A 23,644-nucleotide genomic window follows, 5' to 3' on the forward strand; every position below is an offset into this window, starting at 1 on the left:
AAAGATACATACAACAGCGTATTTGAGTAAAAGACAACCATAGGAAAAACAAAACAAAAAATACTAAATGTTAAAAAGGCAATGTAAGTTATCTAGATACACTGCTATGATCTCAAAATAAGGCTTTGATCTCATCTTGAAAATAGTAGGCTCACAAAAAAAGAAAAAAATGCCTATACATACAAAATACATAAATAGAAACATTTTCTCTCTCCTAAGGTACAAAGGCACTTCCTCATGTCTTACTAAACAACAACAAGAAAGATCACCCACAGAACAAACCCATGCCATCTGACAGAATTATATCAGGCTGTAAAACAACTCGTGCAATGTTGATTATTGATTTGCCGCAGGATCCATTGAAGAGTGAATTCCTTTCCTGGAAAACACAATTTAAATTCACCGCTCTGCTTCAAATGCAAGTTGGCTTATTTAAAGAGAGCTACTATTAATATTATCAAGTATATACACTATTTTAATGTTTGATGCTTATAATTGCTGCACAGCTAAGTGCATCTAACATTCTTGCTAAGCGTACCACTGCGTGAAACAGATTAGCCCTCAATATATTGAAACAAAATCAAGAAAACTAACAAGAATCGTTTCATCCTTTCGTTACGGACAAATGGACTAATAAGCAATAACTTAATAGAGAAAAAAAAAAGGTTTAAACCCTATTCTGTTTACATACATATTACATGGCAGTACACCACCACAAACAGCTACATCCAATTATGGAATTATACCATCACAAAGATTTTCAGAATGAAAACCTCCCATGTAAAAAGAAACTATGACCCTTCAGCTCTAGGCCATCCTACATTTTCCAAAGCAACAATCTTCCAAGACAATCAATTACCTAAAGGACTAACCTTTAAGGGCTCGTACACAGACACTAATACGCGCTCAGTACACGTGAATACGCTTGTACATACATACACTTTCTGACAAGTGGTTGGACTACATAAATTTTAATTCTGCCTCTAGCATTCATAAGCGTTAATGCTTGATAAAATATAATGGAGTGCATTAAGTACATACGCTATGGTGGAGGCTGAGCATACTTAATGAATGTCGATAAAAAACGTAGACAAAACCTTGTTCTTTGTCCTTGCTTTTAGCAGGTGTATCTAAACCCATTTGTGTATGAGCACTTGGTCTGTTGACTGCACTCATGAACGGTAGTATGCCCTTGTACCAAGTCTGCATATGGACTAAATATTTTGCACTAAACAAATAAGGAATGCTCACATTAGATATCCTACTTGATGCAGCAATACTTTTATGTATTTATTTATACACTAATTAGAAAAGGTTCCGTAGACTGATCTGTACAATTTTGCCCGAGTTACAAAATGAACATGACCCAAATGTGAAGTCGAAGACAAATTCAGTGCCTGTAAGGTGGCCAGTAGTAACAATAATAATTCCATTACAGAATCTGCTATGACAGGTATACCAAGAGAATGACAATCATTTCAAATAATTGTTGAAAGTTGGACCATGAAAAGGTAAAGGATTGCACTAGTCCTGCAAACATGAAAAAGATGCTGTCTATAGCAACCAGATTCAGACATTTTTCTAGTATACTTTTAGGAAGGAAAATAATAAAATAAAAGCAATGTTGGATTGGATTATACTGGTACAGCTACCTTTTTATATTCATCCACCTATTGCGCATAAAACAAGGGAATGTATAGGTCTCAGTTTAATTTTTTATTACTTAATGCACAGCAAAGTCTATGATTTTCAGTGATAATCTGGACAGCGGGGGCAAAGTTTTAGTGCAGGCTATTTATTTGTTTCTGTTAATGTAAGCAATAGGGCAGCTCCTAATAAGGTTAATCTACTTCGCTATGCAGAAAAATGTGGTACAATATCGTGGTGTAGAAAATTAGTCAAGGCATTGTGACTGCAAATATTAAACCTCGATGTTAGAAGTACTAGGTGAGAGCATAAGTAGTTTTTTTTTTTTACTATTGTAAGTGAAAGCTGCATCTAACTGTTCTGAGGGTATCCCCCTATACCCCCCCCCTACCCCCACACATTTTGTTTTTATAAAACAGAAGTCTATTAAACGGGGTTAAAGCCAGATGTTTGTGGTACACCCACATGTCAGCAAGTTATCTTACTCATCATAACAAATAACTAGTGTGTTGCAATCAACCTGTAAATCGGTACGTGCTTCTAGCTAGTCACTTACAACAAAGAATAACTACCTTCATTGACATGACATTTAGAAGAACAAATATATGCACACATTCCTTTTTGTTTACACATTTTTTTTATTATGCTTGTAACGGATTAGCACTACTTTGGAAGTCTTAGGGAAAATGAAGACAGCACAAAATTAAGCTACAAATACAGTGTAACATACTGCAAGTCTCACCTCTGAAGGTCATTAAGCATCCCTTCAGTTGCCGGGCCTGGGCTGAGACGGAGGACATTCTGCTTCAGGTTCAGGTGCGTAAGATCTTGACTGTAGAACAGGTTTCCAGGCAGGTGCTCCAAGTTACAACAGGACAGGTCCACAGAACTGATACGTTGGGACGCAATCTGCAGATGCAACACAGCACTGCTGTTAGCATCACACACATCACAGGCAGAAGGTGAAAGGTCAAAGTATACTACTATTTTTCCAACTGACATACAATTATAAAATTCAGAACATAAGCAGCAGTGAGGACACTGGGTAAAATGGGATGAATGTGTAGAAAGCAATGTGATCCAAAATAAAATAATGAAATCCACAACTATAGAAATGCTTTATATATAAAAAAAAGTTTTGAAGTTATATTACATTTGGCCATAAGTTATCCTCTCCCACGCTTCTCTACAATGTGACATGGACAACCATAAAAACCTACACGTTGCTATGACATGCTTGTGCTGTGACTGCATTATAGAAAAGCATCTTGAATTTGGCAATTGTTGCTCCAATCTTCTTTCATTTGCTCTACCTGTTACAAACTCTGCCATAATAATGGACAGAAAAGCAATTTACCAAATTATGGAATTTCCTGTTAAGCAAAGGAATACGCACGGTATTCTTAGAATAATCTCAGCAAACCTTTCCAATATACCTTTAGTTATCAGTTGCAGAAACGTTTAGACATATTTGAAAATGCTACTATTAGCTTTACTATATATTGCAGTTAATGCCTTTAAAAAAACGTAAAACAGACCAAAAGAATCAGAAAATGTTTTTAATGCTACAAGGTATTTTTTGTATAAACAGATGAACACTTCAAGTCATAATTACTCATATGTACTAGTCAAGAAACAGATCCTCTGACTAGTCCTTGTATGACCAGGATTTATAACAGTTTTACATGCTCTACAGAGTACCGCATCTGTGGCTAAGTTTGGCTACACGTGTAAATGGCCAAATTGGTCAGATTGCAAAGGGCGAATGCTGTACACGCCAATGCAAGACACTGAAAAATACCAAGCGGCCTTATTAATAGTAATTCAGATGAAATTGTGGTCAAACTTTTGTGCCAAAGACAAGCAGTGAATTTGGGATAATCTGCCTTAAAACTACTGAAATCACTACACCAACAGGAACATGCTGTGCAAATCTAGATAATCCAAAAAATGTTTCCAAATATATTTTCTGTCTGACAAACTTAGGAAACGGACAAAGAATATAGTTACACAATCAGTTATCTTCTCTGACAATATATTGTTGCAATACAATTCAACATTATATTTAAAATGTAGAACATGTAATTATTAAGTCCAGGCGATTTTTCATGCAATATAAAGTTTGTAACTGCGTTGGATAAAAAATAAGTATATAGCCATGCCACAAAACAGATCAATTAGTGACGCAAAAAAACAACCAAACAAAAAAACCACCATATAATACAAAATGCTGAAGCCTTGAAGGAATATATCTAGTTGATGTGTTTATAGTGGGAGAGCAATGATATGACATAGCCCTTTCAAATGTTTACGAGAACTGGTCGAGCAATTTAAGAAAAAAAAAAAAAAAAAAATCAGAATAAAAGCCTATTTGCAATGTACAAAAAAGTGCCTTCATAAAAATCTATTAAAAAAAAACAAAAAACTGTGTCCCTCACTATGTCTGGTAGCTTTCAGGGGCGCACATAGGATTTTTTTATTTTTTTTAAAAAAGTGAAAGCTGCTGCTCCGTTTCGGCAGCACTGTACTATCCAGCAGCTGCGGCGCTGTCAAAGAAGCGTCTGCGGCGGTGCTGTATACAATACAATGCTGTATACTGTATACAATACAGCATCACCGCGGACGCTTCTTTGACAGCGCTGTGGCTGCTGGATAGTACAGGGGCACTTCTTTAGCGTAGGGGAAGGGTTTCTGGAGACCCAGAAACCCTTCCGCGTGCCACTGGCTTTATGTGTAGACTGAAGATCCTATGACACTGGTTCTGAAAGCTCACAAGATCAGAAGCCTGTTTTTTCACAGGGCGACAAAGTTTTTCAGAAACACAGTGAGCATGCTACCGCCAGTGCTGTTCAATATTATTGATATTCCAATATTTATAGCTGCATGGAGCAAAGGTTAATGTAAAAGTACTCATACATATTTATTTATGTTGCCTGTTCATATACATGTTTAATGTGTATTTGTCTGACAAGTTCACTTTATAGAAGGAAAAAAAAGCCTAAGATTACAAGTATGACCTTGTCAACAACAAAAAGTGGACTCTGGCCAAAAACCCATCGACCTAGGTATTTTCACTAATTAGTAATAGTGTAAAGGTAAATGTATTTTCTGCCCTCCTCCCTCTGTAGCAGGGCCACGTGATGACTGTCACATGCAGCAGGTACTGGGAGAAGGGACACAGTTGAGAGACACAAAACAATACTATTACTGTTCAGCTATGATTATTACAAGACATGGACCGTCCCCCAAAACAACAGACTGAGAGGCCCTAATCTTCATAGGGCGCTTATCCCTGAAGGACTCCGTGTAGGCTCTTTGGCCACTAAAGTAAGGAAAACATTGTAGAAATCCAAATCATAAATGATCCAAACACACACTACACTGCCAAATAAACAAAAGACCAAGCAAATAACACACAACAGTTTAGTTCTGTTGTTAACAAAGGCTCTTTAACAAAATAACTGGAAGGAATCTAATAAACACTCATCAATGCCAAAGGAATAGAATATTTATTTAGAAGTGCATATTAACCCATATATTGCTGGGGATTTTGTTATGCTATTTAAAACAATATCAATATTTGTATCCCAGTAACTGCCATATAAAATGAACTATATGGAAATGAAGATAATGAAAGGGAAGAAAAAACTACAGAAGATTCCACACTTAAGGTTACTAGGTCTCTTCCTGTAACTGAATGGTTGTATCCTATAATTTTAAAGGCCCCCATACTTAATATATAATGAAATTCTCTGTGAAGTCTTGTACAAAAAAGTTTCAATAACATGACTGAAGTTGAAGGTAAGCAATTCTTGTGTGCTTGATTATGCACTGTACAGGAGGGCGTGTATACTAGATTGTTAAGCGTACAAATGTAGGTATAACCAAACACAGTGGTGAATGATAATCTTTGCAGGGTAGAAAATACATATTTTACCCCCTATCAATATTTTTATAGGCCTACATTTATCACATACTTTCCACAAATACATAGGGAAAAAACAGATTACAATGCATTATTAACTACGTTATCTACAAAGTCATAACTTGTCAATACTTAAGTTAACAAGGTATTGTTAGGCCAAGGGTGGGAAAATCCATTTGCACAGCTGTCTGGGTGCATAAGTATAGGGTGCTGTCAACGAGTCTACCTTCAACACTAACCGACTTCAGTGTACTCCCCAGAAAATGTTGCCAGTCGTTAAGCAGCATCCGGGTGGTGGAAGTTCTTAAACTTTGCAATAGCAATGAAAAATGTTGGCAGTTATTGCCCACACCTGCCAGGACTGATCAGACTGGTGGTCAGTGATCTAACACACACTGCTGGCTGTAGTGCTCACATAGTGCCTGCTATAATAGGAGAAACAATGATTTATTCTATTATAATAGGACCCTACTGGGCTCCAAGAGCCGGGTGATAAGTAAAAACAGCCGGGTGGAGCACCCAGGACATAGATGCTGGGGAGAACACTGGACTTGTCACAGTTAGACATGGGACGCAGAGAGGTTACATTTCAGACCTCAAACTGCAGTGAAATACTTCATGTTACCCGTTACAGGCCTCGTCGGGTTCTTCTACAGAGCAGAAAATAGATATAATTTCCCCCTCAGATCATCAAAGACAAAGCTGTCTCAGAGGGATATTATCTCCCTAAGCACACAGCGCCACCAGGGACTAGCAGACAATAGTTACAGACAAGATGAAGCTGCAATATTGAACAAACTAAGAGTTAAGAACCCTTTGATGATTATTTCTCAGTGACCTGGAGTGCGGAGCATTTAGGTACCGTAACTATTTATGATGATATAACTAATTTCTCTACAGAGTTTAAGCAGATCTTGTAAACTGTATGTAGAACATAAATGAATATTCCAAAAATAACTTGTTACCATCTGATTTATCCCCATCTGAAGGTGATCTATGAAGTGCACTGAATGTAGGTGAGGGTGGGGGGTGGAGAGGTTTAAAAAAAAAAAAAAAGTGGAATGAAGTGCGGAACTATTAAAAAACCGAGGCATGACTTCAGTTTTTCAGATTCTTGTCCACCCCTGTGCTAGCCTTTGAAGGGTTCCCTTCAGTGTCATTTTATTTGGCTTATTGACAAGTCTGTGTTTTTAGAGAGAGTCCCCCTACCCACTGTACATTAAATAAACTACCCATAGCTTCTTTGGTTCTAAGAACCTCCCACAATGTGTATATATGCATTGGTCTATCCAGCAACATTAACTAGGGACTGCTTTCGATATTTTTTTCAGCAATGTCACCTGAAGTGTCAGATATGTTTTCCTGCCCTAGGCATGAATAATAGCTAGCGCCACCTCTAGTCATTCACCCTGCAGCACAGATAAACAAGTGGAACCCATTCATTACCAACTCCCCCATTGTTTGTATTTGCCTTTATTTCACAGCAGTCTTTGTAGGAAAGCTCTAAGAGCAAAATCATATGAACTGATAGTTCTATACAAATGGCCAAATCTTCTTACACCTGCAGATGTTCGAGCATTGTATTTCTTTTGTTTGCATTCTTTGCAGGTGCACATGCTTTTTAATTGCATTAAATGCATATATTCCTATTGATTGTAAGATTACACATGCAGGGTCCATTTGTTTGTTTCTTGAAACCTGTCTTATTAATGTATTTGTTTCCAGCTGCTATGGAATATGCTGGTGCTATATAAATCAATATTTACGATTAAAAATAAATACAAAATTGTATAGTTTTTTTTCATTGAATCAAAGACCAAAAACAGACATGTAAATGGATTTTACAAAATGAGGGGGAGAGCTGTAAATACAAATGAACACTACTCACAGAATCTAGGTGGGGTTACTTTCAGTTTTATAAAGATGAGTTAGTGCATGTAAGGCCCTTTCTCACACAGTGCATTGCTAGTAATAGGTCTGCCAAAACCAGTCACTGAGAGGAAGAAAATTGCCAGCATTTATTCTCTTTATCTGATCACCTCTGGCTGCCTAATCTGATAATGGAGCACAACTGGCAATCTGCTGCATTCTAGTAATCACTTCACTCTGGCACTTTACATCATTCAGGCCTAATGAGCATAATTGGAATTTAATTTCTAAACGATAATAATGCAGCATCTAATACAAATGCTGCTCTTAGATGAGCTGCGGATATAGAAGAAACCCAGAATCCCTGCAGAGCTGAAGAGAGTGGCAAATTAGTGCAATCCAGACACCTTCAACACCATCTTAATTATCCAGCTAACTACGGAACTAGAATGTCTCACACAAACGCTACCCAGAGATAGACACAAATAATGCACTCTCAGAAAATAGGCTAGGGAGTCCCAAGACACCAATATAGACAAGCTTATTCTCCAGATGTGCCGGCTAGAATATTGAGCTATAAATAACCCCCGATATCTAAGAAAGGTGGTGGAGAAATCACAGAGGATGCACTGTACGCACAGCAGGAGAGACATTAGCAGTGTGCTGACAAAGCAATTTCAGTCTGCAAGGCAAAAATCATACGCTTCAATAAGCCTTCACACAATCACCAACAGACAGTATGTCAGCCTTCAGAAAACCGAATCCCTCTCTCAGTATGAATTAACATACAAGAGCACATATCAGGGGAACCTCTAAAATATGTCTATATTGAAAAATAGCAAAAGGCAAACAACCAGCTGTCATTAGTGTCCACAGCCACATTGTTTCATTTGTCATTTTGTTGGATTTTTTACATTTTTTTAAAATACAATAGCCACAGAAGACAAAATACACCATGATATGAGCATCACCTACTAGCAGCTTATTCGACACCGCAAGATAAGCACAGGAGATGAAAGTCTTCCATCTCATTTGCATACAATATCTGCGTCAATGGAAAAAAACACTTGCTAGTATCCTATGTAGCTAATGTGTAATGTAAAGTTAATGCTGGAAGGTAAGTCAGGGAATGGACTGTATGGAAAAGGAAACAACTGCCATAAAGGTAATGGTGTTTGAAAGAAATTAAGTGTGTAGGTGTTTCTGCACTGCTGGTAACACTGTGCATTTTCAACCTTTATTAAATGAAAACCATACATCTTGTAGGCTTAGTTCAATGGTTATTGCTTAGTCATGACAAAAACATTTCTCTTTTTAACCGAGACACACCTATCCTTTTGTGTGGGCGATATTTCATTCCAGGTCTTCGTTTAAAGGATAATCCCACCCAAAACTGTAAAACCCCTATGCCAAAGGATGTCTTACCTGGCGTTCACGCCCCACGGTGGGTTTCCAGATACATAGCACACACTTGATGCTGCTCGTATCTGAAAAAAAGACAGGGTTGGCAGGAGCAAAGTGCGGAAGACATTGCTGTACTCTCTTCTGCCGAACCGGTCTTTATTCAGACGGGCAGCGTGTTTGCCCACCTGGATTTTCAGACTCCCAAATATTCATTTTACTAAGTATACTATCCTACAAAGTGATTCCATTGGTAAATACACAATATGTGAAAACACATTATAATACCTTCTTCCACTAGCAAAGTTTACCAATGAATTTTAGCCAGGAATCAGTATATTAATTCTATTAATAGCATTTATGTAATATATTATATACATAGTAGCACAGTTTTAGGACATCAAGGGACAGATTTGAGTCTGGGAAAAGCTTGACGGTGGAAGGGAGAAGATAATCAAAAAATATTTAAGATAGATCCAAATCTGCCCACATTTTGTAATACGATTGGCCACTGTGGTAGGTTTCGAATAAATAAACCCATTATTGCTCTTTGTCCTGTCCCAAATCTACCCTGTCCAATGCAAATCCTGCTGTGTAGAAAGATGATCATCATAATGTATTAGCTTGCTGAAATCTAATCTATACAATCTGGCTAAATTGGTAACAAATACACAAATATTTTCAGAGTGTTCCACTAGTCCTCTATTCTATCCAATCTCTCCTCAAAAACCAAGTTTACCTGATGTTTGAAAACAACTAAAAGGCACAACTCTACAAACTGTAATAGTATGACTAGAATTTGAGTATTTTCTACCAATTAGTTATTCTAATATGCTGGTACAGCAATTTAAGTGACCCTACACAAACTGTCAACCTGGTATACAGGGAGTTAATGACATAGGAACCAGTATGACTGGCATGAGCACTTTAGATGAGCTCTACTTGAAAAATGCAGAATGCGTGAAGTTTGCAATGAAACTTTCTACTCACATGCATTTCTAACCTCCCCTATGTTTTGTGTACCCTGCTTATCCATGGTAACTAGATAAATGCTGAGCATGATAAATGCACTCAGATGTCAAGGTCTTCCATTTAACTATGTCTGTGCCAACATAGGCACAATGGTAGCAGTATTTTGGGTTTGTGTAGGATTACAAATCAACAGCGAGAACATTTCAAGTAGAACTGTAACTTGTCGGTTAAGGCATTACCTTGGACGCTTGTCGCAGCCACCTCAAGTAGTCCGTGAATGTATCAAAACAGATGTAGTATGTCTGACTCTGGGGTCCAGATGAACTGAAAGCCAAACAGTGTTGATGTTTTTTCACTTCTTCCACCTAAACCACAAGTCCAGAAACAAGCATTAAGCTATGTAACACAGGCTTAATCACAAGCTAATGCAATAGTAACTTTGTAAAGTAAGTACACGTATGTGCAGACAAATGCCAGGTTTAAGGGTGTCACAGCTTCTATAAATATAGTGCCTGTCTTTAGGACTTCATATCTAGAGATATGAATAGGTATACATCTTCCCAGTCTCAAAAGCTTAATTTTCTTCAAGAAAAATGTGACTACACATGGTCAGAAGCAATCACTATTCCTGACTGCACAACAATGGTATGTGGCCATTTGAATAAATCCTGTTGTTTGCAGTATGGACAAGAGAACTAGATAAAGCTAGGCTCAATGAGTGTGGTGGTCTGATACACACACACACACACACACACACACCCACCAAGTGTGGTTGTCTGCAGGCAATTTTTGGTGAACAGCCATCCACAAAGTACAATTTGGTTTAATTCAGATAAATTGGCGGACAGAAATGTCATGTGTGATTTGCATTTACAATGCAAGTGCAAAGCATTCAACATCCGGGGGAAAAAATAAAACCCATTCTATACCATGTGTCTATAACCATGAGTGATCATACTTACATCTTTGTGTATTCGCTTTACAGAACAGCTTTATGGACATTGCTTAGTCAAGTTCAGTGCATGCCCCTTGAAAAGTTGACTTCTCCCTATGGGAGCTCACTGTGTAGATATCTACTAGGATAACAAGAGAGCTTACACCAGCGTTGTGCTGTATTTTTTTCTATTCATGTCAGGGCACATTCATTTCAATGAGGTAATGCGCTGCATGTAGAAACCATACTAAAATGAATAGACCATATAAATAAATTGGACCATTGACATAACAGAAGCTCCACAGCATTAAGTGTTTTCCCCATATCAATAAAGGTTCAATTAGTCTCTAATGTGTGATGAAAGTGTCCACAGGATTCCCCTTACCGCCAGCCAATCATATCGTAACTAGCACCGGAAACTGCTTGTGTTTGGCTGATGGGCTTATGACACTCCTGGTCAATTTACTCTTCTGTGATTCTATGGTGACGCTCACATAGCAGGTCACAAAGCCAGTCACTTATGGTTTACTTTTATTTCCTGTGGGATACAAAAAGATTTTCTACAAGATTAGAATTAGAAAATCCCATTGTATTACAAATAAGATTTTTTTCTGAAGAAAAGCTGATTTAATAATTGGGTGTTTTATCTCTTTACGCTCCTGTTTTAGAGGAGACCAACCCAGGCGGTCTAGAGACTGAGGAACTTGAGGGGGACTGACTTTTATTATTATTATTTTATTCATCATGTAAAGCATCCTAAGTTTTGTTGCCATATGAAGAGAACCATACTGGTTCTTGAATCGGTACATTAAATGGTTTACTGGAAAATCTGCTACATATGATTGATAGGGATTCAGTGGTTAATTTAGCCAAACTATATACCTACTTTTCCACCAATCAGAGGTAGGACGTGCATCTTTCCAGTCTGGCTTTCCTTCACAGATGATACAATCAGACAGGTTCCACACAGGATAACTTGCCGTCTTGTCCATCTGTTTACAGGTAAATGCATCTTTCCTTTTCGCACGTTGTATGTTCCAGAGAGCTGAGTCCGATCAGAGATGGCAGTTCCATTAGGCTTTCCTGAAACACAACGAAGATAAATATCAGGAATGTTTCCATAACTATAAATTCTAATCATTCAATTGTAGCCATCAGTCGGTCAAACACCTTATATCAGTAATGCTGTGGTGACTGCTCAACCAAAAAACAAAGTTGGCATATGTGTGCCATTCACAATATTATTCATTAGGATGTGGTGAGAATTTGGCCCAATTTTAAAACCCTATAATAATTGTGGTTTAGGTGCTTTTTATTTTAATTATTTATTACGGGTAATCACATCTGCATTGGCAGTTCATAATGCATTCACATTCATAAAATTAGTCTGCATCACTATCCAATGAATATTAATGTATATAAAAAGATACATCCTGTATACAATACACAAGAGGAACTGCGCTAGACATACATAACATATAATAGAATATCTTCAAACAGGCTTCTGTATCGATGACACATGCACCATATATTCTGTTATCGAATAAGAGTATGTGACTATGAACAGGCCTATAGGTATGGAGAATTCTGTCACCCACTCTATCGTATATATGTTTATTATTAGCAGAGAACAAATTTAGAGTAAACATATTCCCAGAACACATTTCTCATTACAAGAGATAAGCAGAGAATCAAACCTGAAAACATATTGCAGCTTCAAAAATGGAAGTGTTCATGGGTATTTAACTATATTGAAAATATTTAATTTAGCAAGTGAATTAAATGTCTGATGGTAAATCTTATATTTTCGCAAGTCATATTACATTGGACAGGTCAGAGGTTGGGCACAGAGAACCCACTGATGAAGGAGAGCCAAACCGGGTACCAACTGTACAAGAATTTGAACTTAATAATCAATTTGTATCTGTTCTAGCACTTCTAGAGACAAAATAAAAGCTGTGCTATTGACGTGTGCCTATTCATGTATAATAGAAAAATTTATGTGGTGTGTATTTACATACAAATGGCATTTCTGAAAGTGATGCCTGTACTGTTATTTAAAAGAGGATATGCATTCTACATGGCAGCCCAAAGGGGGAAGGGTGCGACAAAGGACACGACCAAGAGACAATATATAGCATTATTAGCACAAACACGCACAGATCCTAAAATGTATTTTTAGTTCGTCCTTTCAATTTAACAACTCTCCACAAACAAAGTGTGGTAAATACTTCTCAGTTGTGAACTTACTATGTTATCAACAGTAAATTAAAACAAAGAAGAAAATATAATCATTCAAGAAAATATGGCTTCCATTGGTAGGTTACTAGAATGCTACACCCGTTATTTAATAGCTATGCTATTAAAACCCTGTCAGTCTGCCCCTTCCCTTTAGATTGTATATTCCTGTCAGTCTGCCTCCATGAGCAGGGCGCTCTAATATTTGTGTCCTCCTACTCATATTTCCTCTGTCTTCGCTCCCCCAGTTCACTTTTACACCTTTACACTAGCTCCCTGGCCTTGGTTGTCCTCCTCTTCTCCCTTGCCTTTACATCGCCATCACTGCTCTGATCCTGTTAGTCTGACCACACTGCTGGGCACAGGTTCAGCTTACTTTAGTTCACTCTCCACCTCTCCTCCTTCCCTTTCCTACCTTCTAAGTATTCGTGAATTTACGTACTTCTCTGCCCTATACACCTGTTCTCAGCAGAGTTGTTTTTAATTGCACTGCTTTTGTACTGCCTTTTATGCAGTTTCTGCTTTGTCTATGCTCTATGTACGGTGCTGCGGAACCTTTATGTGACAATAAAAACACAATAAAATTATAACCACATTCTCTATGATAATTCTATCACCTTTGGCTTCAGTTCTCTTTCCTCTATTGGGTCTGGTCTCCCTCTACTCCCTCCCCCTTCCTCATATCTCCCAGCCCATCACATAAAACTAAAGTAATCTATGTTCTATGCAATGAATGCATGGGAGTTAGGTTATGCTCTCTATATACCTAAACTCACCACCCACTTATACACATCTAATATATCAGACAATATTTCAGAAGACCCAGATTGAAGTAAACAAAATGGGATAAACATTAATTATAAAAACACCAGAGATAGAAGTGCTAGAATTTTAATGCAAGTGTTCAAGAGTCTCCAGAATGCAGGGATCTTCAGTATGTATCTAACAGAACGGTGCCTCAAAAGTCAGTAATACCCCATTCATACTGCACCAAAATCCCGGGTTTTTCCCGGGGCGAGCTCAAACGACCCGGGTCTTGGTGCAGTATGAATGGTACAAGTTCAAATTCCGGGTCTAAAAACCCGGGTTGAGGGGCAATTCCCGGGTCGGACCCAGGTTGCCCAGAAAACAAGATGATTGGCTGTCTGCCTGTCAGTGAATCATGAAGAACTGTGGGGCAATGGTGAGGGGTATGTTTTATAGTACAGATCTGTGTGCAGCATATCTCACAGTGATTCTACTGTGCTGTGTACATACATTTTTTGGAACTGAAGGTGACCTCTCAGTTTTCTTTATTAAAAGGGGAAAGAGTAAAATGTAGTAATTGGGTTTGGATTGTGAGAAAATTAAGAACATCAACCAGAATAGAGCTACAAGTACACTAAATTTGGAATATAAGTAGTATATAAAGGTCATCAACAATTAAAGGTCATTTAGCCAGTCCCTGCAGCTGTATAATGCTCATTCTTCAGCCACAGAGGGGTCACAAACAAGAAAGCTCAATGTACATGTCAAGTTGCTGCCTCGTTTTATTACCATAGAGTAAAATTAAATTCTAAGCACCAATAGTTATTATCCCTGCACCTTTAAATCACAATATCTTGGTCACACCTTCTTACCATACCTTTTTGTAAATATTGTGCAGGAATCCGAATGATAAGTTCAGTCGCTGAGTGATGAAGAAAGGTACTTAGATCCCAAATACTATACACATTATTATATTGATTGCGTGAATCATCACATCCCCAGATTATGAGACATATAAATGCTGTGTTCCAGCATTAACCAGTCACCTTTCAATGACATCACCATTTTTCAGCCAATGAAAACTGCTCTGGTGATGACTCCCACAAATTGCCAGAGCACAGACTTGTGCAGTATGAATGGGGTCAACCCGGGAAATTCCCGGGTCCGAGGTGCAGTATGAATGGTGTTTCTGAGCTGGGACGCTCCGAGACCCTGCAAAAACCCGGCTTCAAAAACCCGGGATATTGCAGGGGCGGCAGTATGAAAGTGGTATAACAGATCACATTTGTTGGTTATCTCCCATTCCACTTGTGGCAGACAAAACCACTGCTTCACAATCTCAAATGCATGTCTGGAGCACTAATGACCATGCTGGGCAGCCTCCTATCCTAATTTAGGTGACAATGCATTGATAAAGCTCCTGGCTACAGCAGACTTGTGGATTGCAATTGGTAATGTTAAGGCAGTGTATAAAAATGAGAGTCAAAATAAGCATTTCATTTGTAGCTTTAATTTTTATACACGTTAACATTTGTGTAGTGGCACTTTGCCTTAACATTGAATAAAATCATACTTCAAACCAGTGCTCAAAAGAATGCAGCTCAAAATATCTCAAGTGTCCTACTATGTTACAGAACACCTTGATAGAACGGAAGGGAAAAATTAGATCCACTCTTCACATACCTGTTTTCACTGAACAGGATCAAGAAAGTGATTCAACAACTCCATCTATAGATAAACGTAAAAGCAAATAAAAACCCCAAACAGACTAAACAGTTTCAGGAAAACTATATAAGACCAAGACTGAATAAATCCCAGAGCAAAGCAGCAATGGCTGTGACTTGTAAGGGACTGTATTTGCTTAACTGTGGAATTTATACGAGAAATACATTTTAGGGTATGCTTCTATGCAGGCTGTAAGCAAATTCAGAGGATGTCTGCCACCACTGCCCCTGCTGTGTCATTCTCCGCTCTTTTCAAACCTGGAGACACGCTAGGGATGCCATAACCTTCTCTCAATGACATCAGAAACATCCATTGTCCATATACTAATCCCCTAAAGTAATATAGTGTTTGTGGATTATCACACCTCAAAAGACAGGAGAGCTCTGGAAGGCAATACATGTATGAGGAAAAGTAGAACAATGTCATATCTAGTGAACAGTGAGTTCTGCAAGAGGATGTATTAATGTCATAGAAAGTAGGCATGTACTATAGGCAGAATATATTCATACATTAATCCCTTATTATTTACATTAGACAATTAGTAAAGAAAAATCAAACTTCACTTCGGGCCCTTTAAAAAAAAAAAAAATACACAAAAACAAAAACAAACAAACTACTACACCCATGTAGAACCATCCTCAATCCCACATATCAAACTTTAAAAAGGTACTATAAATGTTTGTAGGTGAAAAGGAGACATGCAAAAGTAGGAGTCCTGCCCTTGCATCCCCCTACTATTAAATAGATATGGCAGTTTGAGATCCACTGCAGCCAATTTTTGTATGTAACTGAAGGATCAAAGTAGGATAGAGATTCAAGTGTAGCCCAACCACCATCTTTCTATTACAAGAAGGTTGGCAGAAAATCTGAGTGATCGCGCCAGAGGTGGAGCCCAAAAATAATCTGAATGGCTCCCCTTCCCCAAGAGATCAAGTAAAAAAAACAAACTGAAAAAACCCCACAGTAAATCCAGTTATAATAAGAAAACCAGGCATCAGATGAACAAGATCTACCTATAGGTGCAGTCATCCACTGAGCACGCTAACAGGCTCCCATGTCGTCCAGGTACCCAACCTGAGCATTGAATGTTTAGGTCTGTCTAATTGAGTGGTGAACTAGGAAAGGTTCTGCCTGTCTTGTATATCCAGCTACACATACTTATATGGAGAAAAAAATACTACTCTCTGTATAGACGCTACACAGAATAATGTGCATAAACACAATAACTGCACAGATTCTAAAATTTATATAATTAGAACTACATATATGGAGTTTCCTGTCTCACGTTACCAAAGCAAAGCATTCTTCCAACCATATCAGCATCTCAACTGCATAAACAAACAAGTAAAATATGGTGATAAATACCTGTAACAAACAAATAATCAATTGAAAGGTTTTTTTTAAAATAGGACTAAAGGAACTACTAAAATTTGGTGCTACTGGCATGGTTAGCTCTTTGTATGTCCAGAATATGAGTAGAGCCATTCATGCATGTCCACCTATAAAACATTTCCAACCCACCATCCCTTTCCCCTCTATCTAGCCAGTGCGCTACACCACAACATTATCTCCCCCTTCCTCTGACTGCCCACAAAGCACAATCTAACCACTTGTTCATCTGCAATGAGGCCAATGAAATTGCAGTACAAAGGACGTTGTTTTTGACTAGAAAACTTACTCAAGCATCCTCTAATAAGCCATTCAAGAGTTCAATACTACTTGTCCAAATGGATTAGTCAACTTAGGAAAAAACCCAGTCTTCTGCAAACGGGGCTCTTTTTTAATGTGCTTCATTACCCTGAAATCAGATGGAAACAAGGCACTTGAAAATAAAACCAGAAATAAAAAAAGGCAGCGCCTTTGTTCCTGGTGGTCATATTACTGCAAAGTTCACACAGGCAACTGTAACAGTGGCTGAAATGCTGCAACTAACTGCAAGAAAAGTAGTAACAGAGCTCTGCAATCTCCCATGACCATGTAACTAAAGAAATGGGGCACAGAAGTATGTTTCTTTGCTTTGTTTTTTTCAAAAGGTCATTTCTCAATCAATGACTAAATCTGGCTGGTACAAGACCTCCTTTAAGTAAATATATTTCTTATCGCCTTCTGGTTTCCTCCTGTGTTAAAAACACTGACTTTATATCATCATTTAATTATTTTCCTTGCAATATGCCACAAACCTGCTTACTATATATAACTGTATAAAATGTAGAGAGCACAGCAGAGCCGTGTTATAACCAAGGGCAACAGAAATTAACTCTGCGGGATTATACAAATGTAAGGCTAAAAAAATGCAGGGAAAAAAACTCTGATAAAAGCAACGTATTCAGTAAAAGTTATAGACATACAACAGCATGTACATAGCGAGTCACACCAAGGAGCACACTGCATGAAAAACGTTTTGAATAAGTTTGTATTAATAATAAAATGTCTTCCTGCACTTTCAAAAAGATAACCGGATAATACAAAGATATAGTATACTACATGGGAGTCCAGTCTTGAAATTAATAACTTATGTTATGTTTCTATGTTGTGCTGTTCAAATAAACACTATTTTACTCAAGAGGAAAGGGTGTTGTCCCATCAGCTGCTATGACATGCTCTGCAAATTTAAGACTGTAAACAGAGCTCCACCCAAGTGAAATTCACTCCATAGAGGACAGAATGGCTCTAAAGTCACAGCATAAAATGTAACGCCCCCACCAAAAAATATAAAATAATATATTTAATACAACCCACATTCCTATCACAGCCCAGCAGCATCATGCACCAGATGCCACCAGGTTTTAAAATTCAAGCACAAATGTGATCTTTAAAGGATATAGATCGGAAGGCAAACACATGGCCACCAAGTTATAATAAAGATGAACACAGTAAAATGGCATGTTTAAGAGACTTACGCTGGAATATCTTTGATCAATATTAACTTAATAAAGCTTTAGCATCTAATTCCCTGTAACAAGAAAGTATTACTGCATGCATCAGATACATACTTAGCTACAATTATCAAGCTTCTAACCTTTTTCTTACCATCTTGGGGGGATTTCCATTACACTAGCTGGGTAAACAATTATAAACTGCAATGCAGAATATGTTGCTGCTATAAAGAGAGTACCTACGCATATAAGGCAAATAAAAAATATATAATGTTAAATATATGTTTCAGGGCAAAAAAAAGCAAGAAGAGAAAACAAGAGTTCAAATTAATAACAAAACATTTAGCAATTATGAAATGCAAGGAAGTGTTGAACAAGCTCTAAAAATAAAACATGTAGCTTCATAACAAAAAATAGTTACAAACAAAAAGTCTAGCTAGAGATAAAATTACCATATCACTTGCCTAACTAAATGGCCTGTCATTTATTCACCTAACAATATAAATAGATGCTTTTGCAGTTACCTGAAGGAAGGCTGTAGATTGAATTGGTATAAAGATAAATGTGCAGACTACTCAAAACAAAAAACTTGCCATGGTGCAGCTGTAGGACATATAAACTAAGGCTGGACATATCGCAGGGGCAAAGTAGCCAAACTGTATAACAAACAGCTGACTACTAGATGTGGCAGATTGGCCCTTATATTCTGCAGTATTCTATCCACCGCTGGATGTCAATCTGGATTTCTGTACCAATACCATCATTGTAAAACATAGGCAGTCCTTAAAACATCTATATAGATTGATTTAAAGTAGAGGCTACGCTAGTGGTTCCCAAACTTTCTCAGCTCGAGGCACCCTTAGGGTCACCATAATTTTTCCAAGGCACCCCTAAGCAAAAATAATTACCGGGTACTCCCGTTTTTTAAGTAGTTGGGTCAAAATGACGTAAGATGTATTTAGACCCCTTCACCATCACATTGTGCCCCTTTATAATATCACTCTGTGTCCCCCTCTTCGCCGTCTCTCTCTGTCCCCCTCTTCGCCGTCTCTCTCTGTCCCCCTCTTCGCCGTCTCTCTCTGTCCCCCTTCAGCGTCTCTCTCTGTCCCCCTTCAGCGTCTCTCTCTGTCCCCCTTCAGCGTCTCTCTCTGTCCCCCTTCAGCGTCTCTCTCTGTCCCCCTTCAGCGTCTCTCTCTGTCCCCCTTCAGCGTCTCTCTCTGTCCCCCTTCAGCGTCTCTCTCTGTCCCCCTTCAGCGTCTCTCTCTGTCCCCCTTCAGCGTCTCTCTCTGTCCCCCTTCAGCGTCTATCTGCTCACTGAGACTGCCGGACATGATGAGGTCACGCCCCCGGCAGTCAGTGAGGAGGAGGATCCGGCGCTGGATGATGGGCAAGTTGGTTTTTTTTTTGTTTTTTTTTTGTTTTTTTTTTCTATTTATTTTTTTTCTAGGCGACCGCGGCACCCCTGTGACAGCGCCGCGGCACCCCAGGGAGCCGCGGCGCACAGTTTGGGAACCGCCGGGCTACGCAATCAACCATTTCTATTTAACAGGCACATCCTAAAAAATAAGTGTCCTGAATCCCCCCAGCATTAAAGGTCCCCTCCCAAATGTCTGGGCGGTTCCAGAAGGCTGATGGTGACCTTACTTTTGGGATTTTAGGTCAGCCAGCAATCTCCTACATAATGGTCCACCTACTTTCATTCCATCACCTCCAGGAACATATCTGCCTCTGAACCAAGTTTGTAATTATTCATCTTTGCATCACTTACCATTACTATGCAGCTATAACTGGACTACCAGTCTTCATAGTAACACTATAATTTGCACTTGTGAACTATAAAAGTTATCATAGTCTGGGTAATTACAATACGTCCGTTCCATTAAAAAGAAATCAGTTTATTCAAAGTGCACTTTCAGATTTCTGTCACAAAGTCAGTTTTGCTAATTTTTATCATCTTACAACAAGCAATCCACTTATAGGAAGCATATTTTAAATATTTCCTTATTTTTCATTCACACATATTAACATGCCAATGTAATATGAATTGATTCCTGTTTGGAATCTATTTCCCTAGGATGAGTATTTTGCATATTGCCCACCCATATGGTACAGTCTTTGGTTATATCTAACCTATGTACATACTTTTTCTCATTCACATTTCATGCCCAGCTAGTAAAAAGGTCAGCAACTTTCAGAGCTCATGTCACAAACAATAAAAGCACATTACAAGTCCACAGCCCCTATATACATTGAAGAAATAAAAAGGGCATGTCTACAAGTTTTGGAAGACCATCATAATGGAAGTAAAAGGCTCAAGCACAGCAGTCTGTGCGATAAAATAAATACATAAAAGGCTTGCAGGACTGTTCAGTTCAGTTGTTCATTCATTCTATTAACAGCTGCATGAAGTGTAATCCATGTGCAGATACATCACTGTTTAAGTCACAACTTGGTGAAGTTACTGGCATATATTCTAAAACTGGGATTTAATACAAATAAATTCTGTTTTTTATAGTTTTTATATTAATGGCTTCCCATTTTAAAAACCATATCCCACTTTTACAGTGTAGCTTTAAAACCATTATTACCAATGAAATATAACAATTGCTTCACAGCTGTCATGTTTCCTACCATTTCACAATTTATTCTATTCGTTGACGAGTTTAATATCAACACCTGTTATCAGACAAGTTGGTTGCAACGTCTCTTTTTAGACATGTGGTAGCTTCATGGTAGCAAAGACTAAAATCACCGATTCTTCATGAGACTGAGCCTCAAGATAGAACTACACTCTGCTCAGTGGAGATCTGCACTTTGTTATGTGCACACACTAATAAAATGGTTTATATTGTATCCAGGAGGGTGAATGCACAATATAGACATGGTCAATGTACTGGACTATACTGCTGTCGCCTGTCAGTCAGTTACACAAAACAAAAAAATGCAGTATTGAAAGCCTTCACTACAAACATTTACAAATATATGATAAACCAATCAGCACTTCAAAACACATTCCTACCCCTAAACAGTGACCCATATGTTCATGTGCTTTTCAATTGAGCACAAGCTAGCCAGAAAGTAACACAAAGCCTTAAAGAATACAAGGACTAGCACATCAGAAAACAGAAGAGGATCCCAATTTATATTGGGTTGTTTTTTTCTTTACAAGATAAACCCTTCCTTTTGAGCACCTGCAACTTTCATTGCATGTATTCGAGTTCTATGTACAGGCTATAAGCAAGTTTAAATGTAAATCAACTGCACCATTAAGCATAAATAAAGCATGAGCCCCAGTAAAGAACACCACGTGGGACAGAACATTTTGAGAATGAGTATATCAAGGTCATTCCAGTGATAGAATCTAAAAAGGACAGGCTTCCTGCCCAAAACTTTTTGTGCATCTTGCTACGAGGAATATAGTGTTAAAGTAAGGTTGCTGTGTCTAGTGTGAGTTGTGCCCAAAAGGATATTAGAGTGGCCCTGCATCTGCACTACGCACAGTTAAGGGCACTACCTTCTTGTATCACATGTCCCCTTTCTACTGAGCACCAAGGAGGCAGCAGAACTGAAGTAGTGCAAAGCAGCTGCCGGGAGGGTAGTGTAGAATGACTCAAGTAGAGTCTAAGCATTTGCATACAGGGCAAGCAGAAAGGGAAGGCGCAAAGAAAAACAGACTTCATTGCAGTAGGCATGTAGTAAGCTGGTTGTACAGTTCTTATATTTAAACTAGTAGATAGTCTTACAGTTGTTTTCACTACCATATTATAACTAACATTATCTATCAAATCAATTTTTGCATTTATTTTACTAGTAAACACCGTATTTTGTACCTTTCTTTTGTAATTCTGTTTCCATGTTACACATTTCTAAATCACAGTTATATTCCTGTAAGTTTCCAAATAAAAAATTAGATGGAATCTCTCAATTTCTGTATTTAATATGTATCTACGCGTTTATCTTCAGAACATTGTCTTTGATCTCTGTGTATTCTATGTATTTAGCTATTTGTACAGTGGTGTTTTAACTAATGAAGGAAACCAAGCCCTCCTTTTGTGAGCAGTAACTCAGCTATGATTAAGAAACCTGTTTGATCTGAAATAGGTTACAATATATCAGTAGGTTTTTAATCTCCTGTAAGTTATCCAGTTTCAGTAAGCCTGGATATTAGGTTTATTAAGATATTAAAAAGTTTTATTTTCTGGGACCCATATTGTATTGGGATCTAGGCTGAAATGTTTATTTCCATGTAGGAGGCTGTGAAGGTCTCATGCTAGTTGTCATTTCCTTGTGTTTCTGGCCTATGTCTCCATGTCAGGTAGGTGTGCGTCAATGACATCCCACCTTTGTGCAATGACTGTGGAATTAGAATACATCAGCCAATACATGCAGGTAAACAACAGCACTAAAAACACAACCTGTGTCTACCGCGAGACATCAACAATAGTGTTTAAATACTACACTGAGCTAACAACTGTAGAGAAGAAAACACAAAAACATATTTTAAAGTGGGAAGAGCTACAGAGAGCAAGACAGCATAAGTGTATTACCCACAGCAGAAAGAGTCTAGCCATGTGCAAAATGCAGCATACATTTTCTTGCGATCCTGCCCATACAGTGTATTTGTATAAAGTTCATCTTAAAAATGTTTATCATGCTATTATATAATACACTTGTAATTCTACACAGTATGTGTGTACTATACTGTAACTATTTTACATGGCTATGCATAAACTCCTGATGGCTGACATGGGTAAATATGTTCAAGATCCGAGTCATAGCCAACAGAGCCTTTCTATATCAGGAAAATCAATCAGGTTACTTCTCAATTTTATCATACCAAGTGTCAGATATCTGCAGCAAATTTGCAGCATATGTATCCAGTATGGCAGATAGATTTGTTAAGGTTATATACATCTTGCGCTATAACCGACTCCCCCCTCCTCCGCCCAATCACGTAAAGTGGAGGTTTGTTTAGCATGGTACTCAAGAAACACAAAGTGTCAGAGATGCTACGACTAGAGGCTCAATTGTCAGCATGTGTCATTTTCTGTGGCAGCTGCTGTCATATCCACCTGGGCCTTGAGAAAACAGCAGTGCACATTTGCTTGCACTTCGCGCACTAAAAACACTTACTGCCTGGTGCATTGGAAAAAGGAATTTGCAGCATTCAGATTGCATAACTTAGTTAAAAATAGAGATGTGTCTAAAAAGAGGAATTATAGTGCATGCTTACATAACCATATTTGTTTTTATTTAGTATTACAAGTTAATGTAGAATGCTCAGAATAGTGCAAGAAAAATGTAAACTTC

General features: G+C 38.1%; 1 protein-coding gene across 2 annotated transcripts in view; it reads right to left on the reverse strand.

Annotated features, from left to right (window-relative positions):
* PHLPP1 (PH domain and leucine rich repeat protein phosphatase 1) overlaps positions 1-23,644 on the reverse strand; it is a 106,451-nt gene that overhangs the window by 46,927 nt on the left and 35,880 nt on the right. For both annotated transcript variants that reach the window (XM_075212957.1, XM_075212956.1), the window contains exons 2-4: positions 11,635-11,831; positions 10,054-10,179; positions 2,390-2,556 (exon numbers count right to left, since the gene is read on the reverse strand). In XM_075212957.1, the coding sequence (XP_075069058.1) occupies positions 2,390-2,556; positions 10,054-10,179; positions 11,635-11,831 (490 nt within the window). The remainder of the gene's footprint in view (positions 1-2,389; positions 2,557-10,053; positions 10,180-11,634; positions 11,832-23,644) is intronic.

This window comes from Mixophyes fleayi, chromosome 5, assembly GCF_038048845.1.
Source record: "Mixophyes fleayi isolate aMixFle1 chromosome 5, aMixFle1.hap1, whole genome shotgun sequence".
Taxonomy (NCBI): Eukaryota; Metazoa; Chordata; class Amphibia; order Anura; family Limnodynastidae; genus Mixophyes; species Mixophyes fleayi.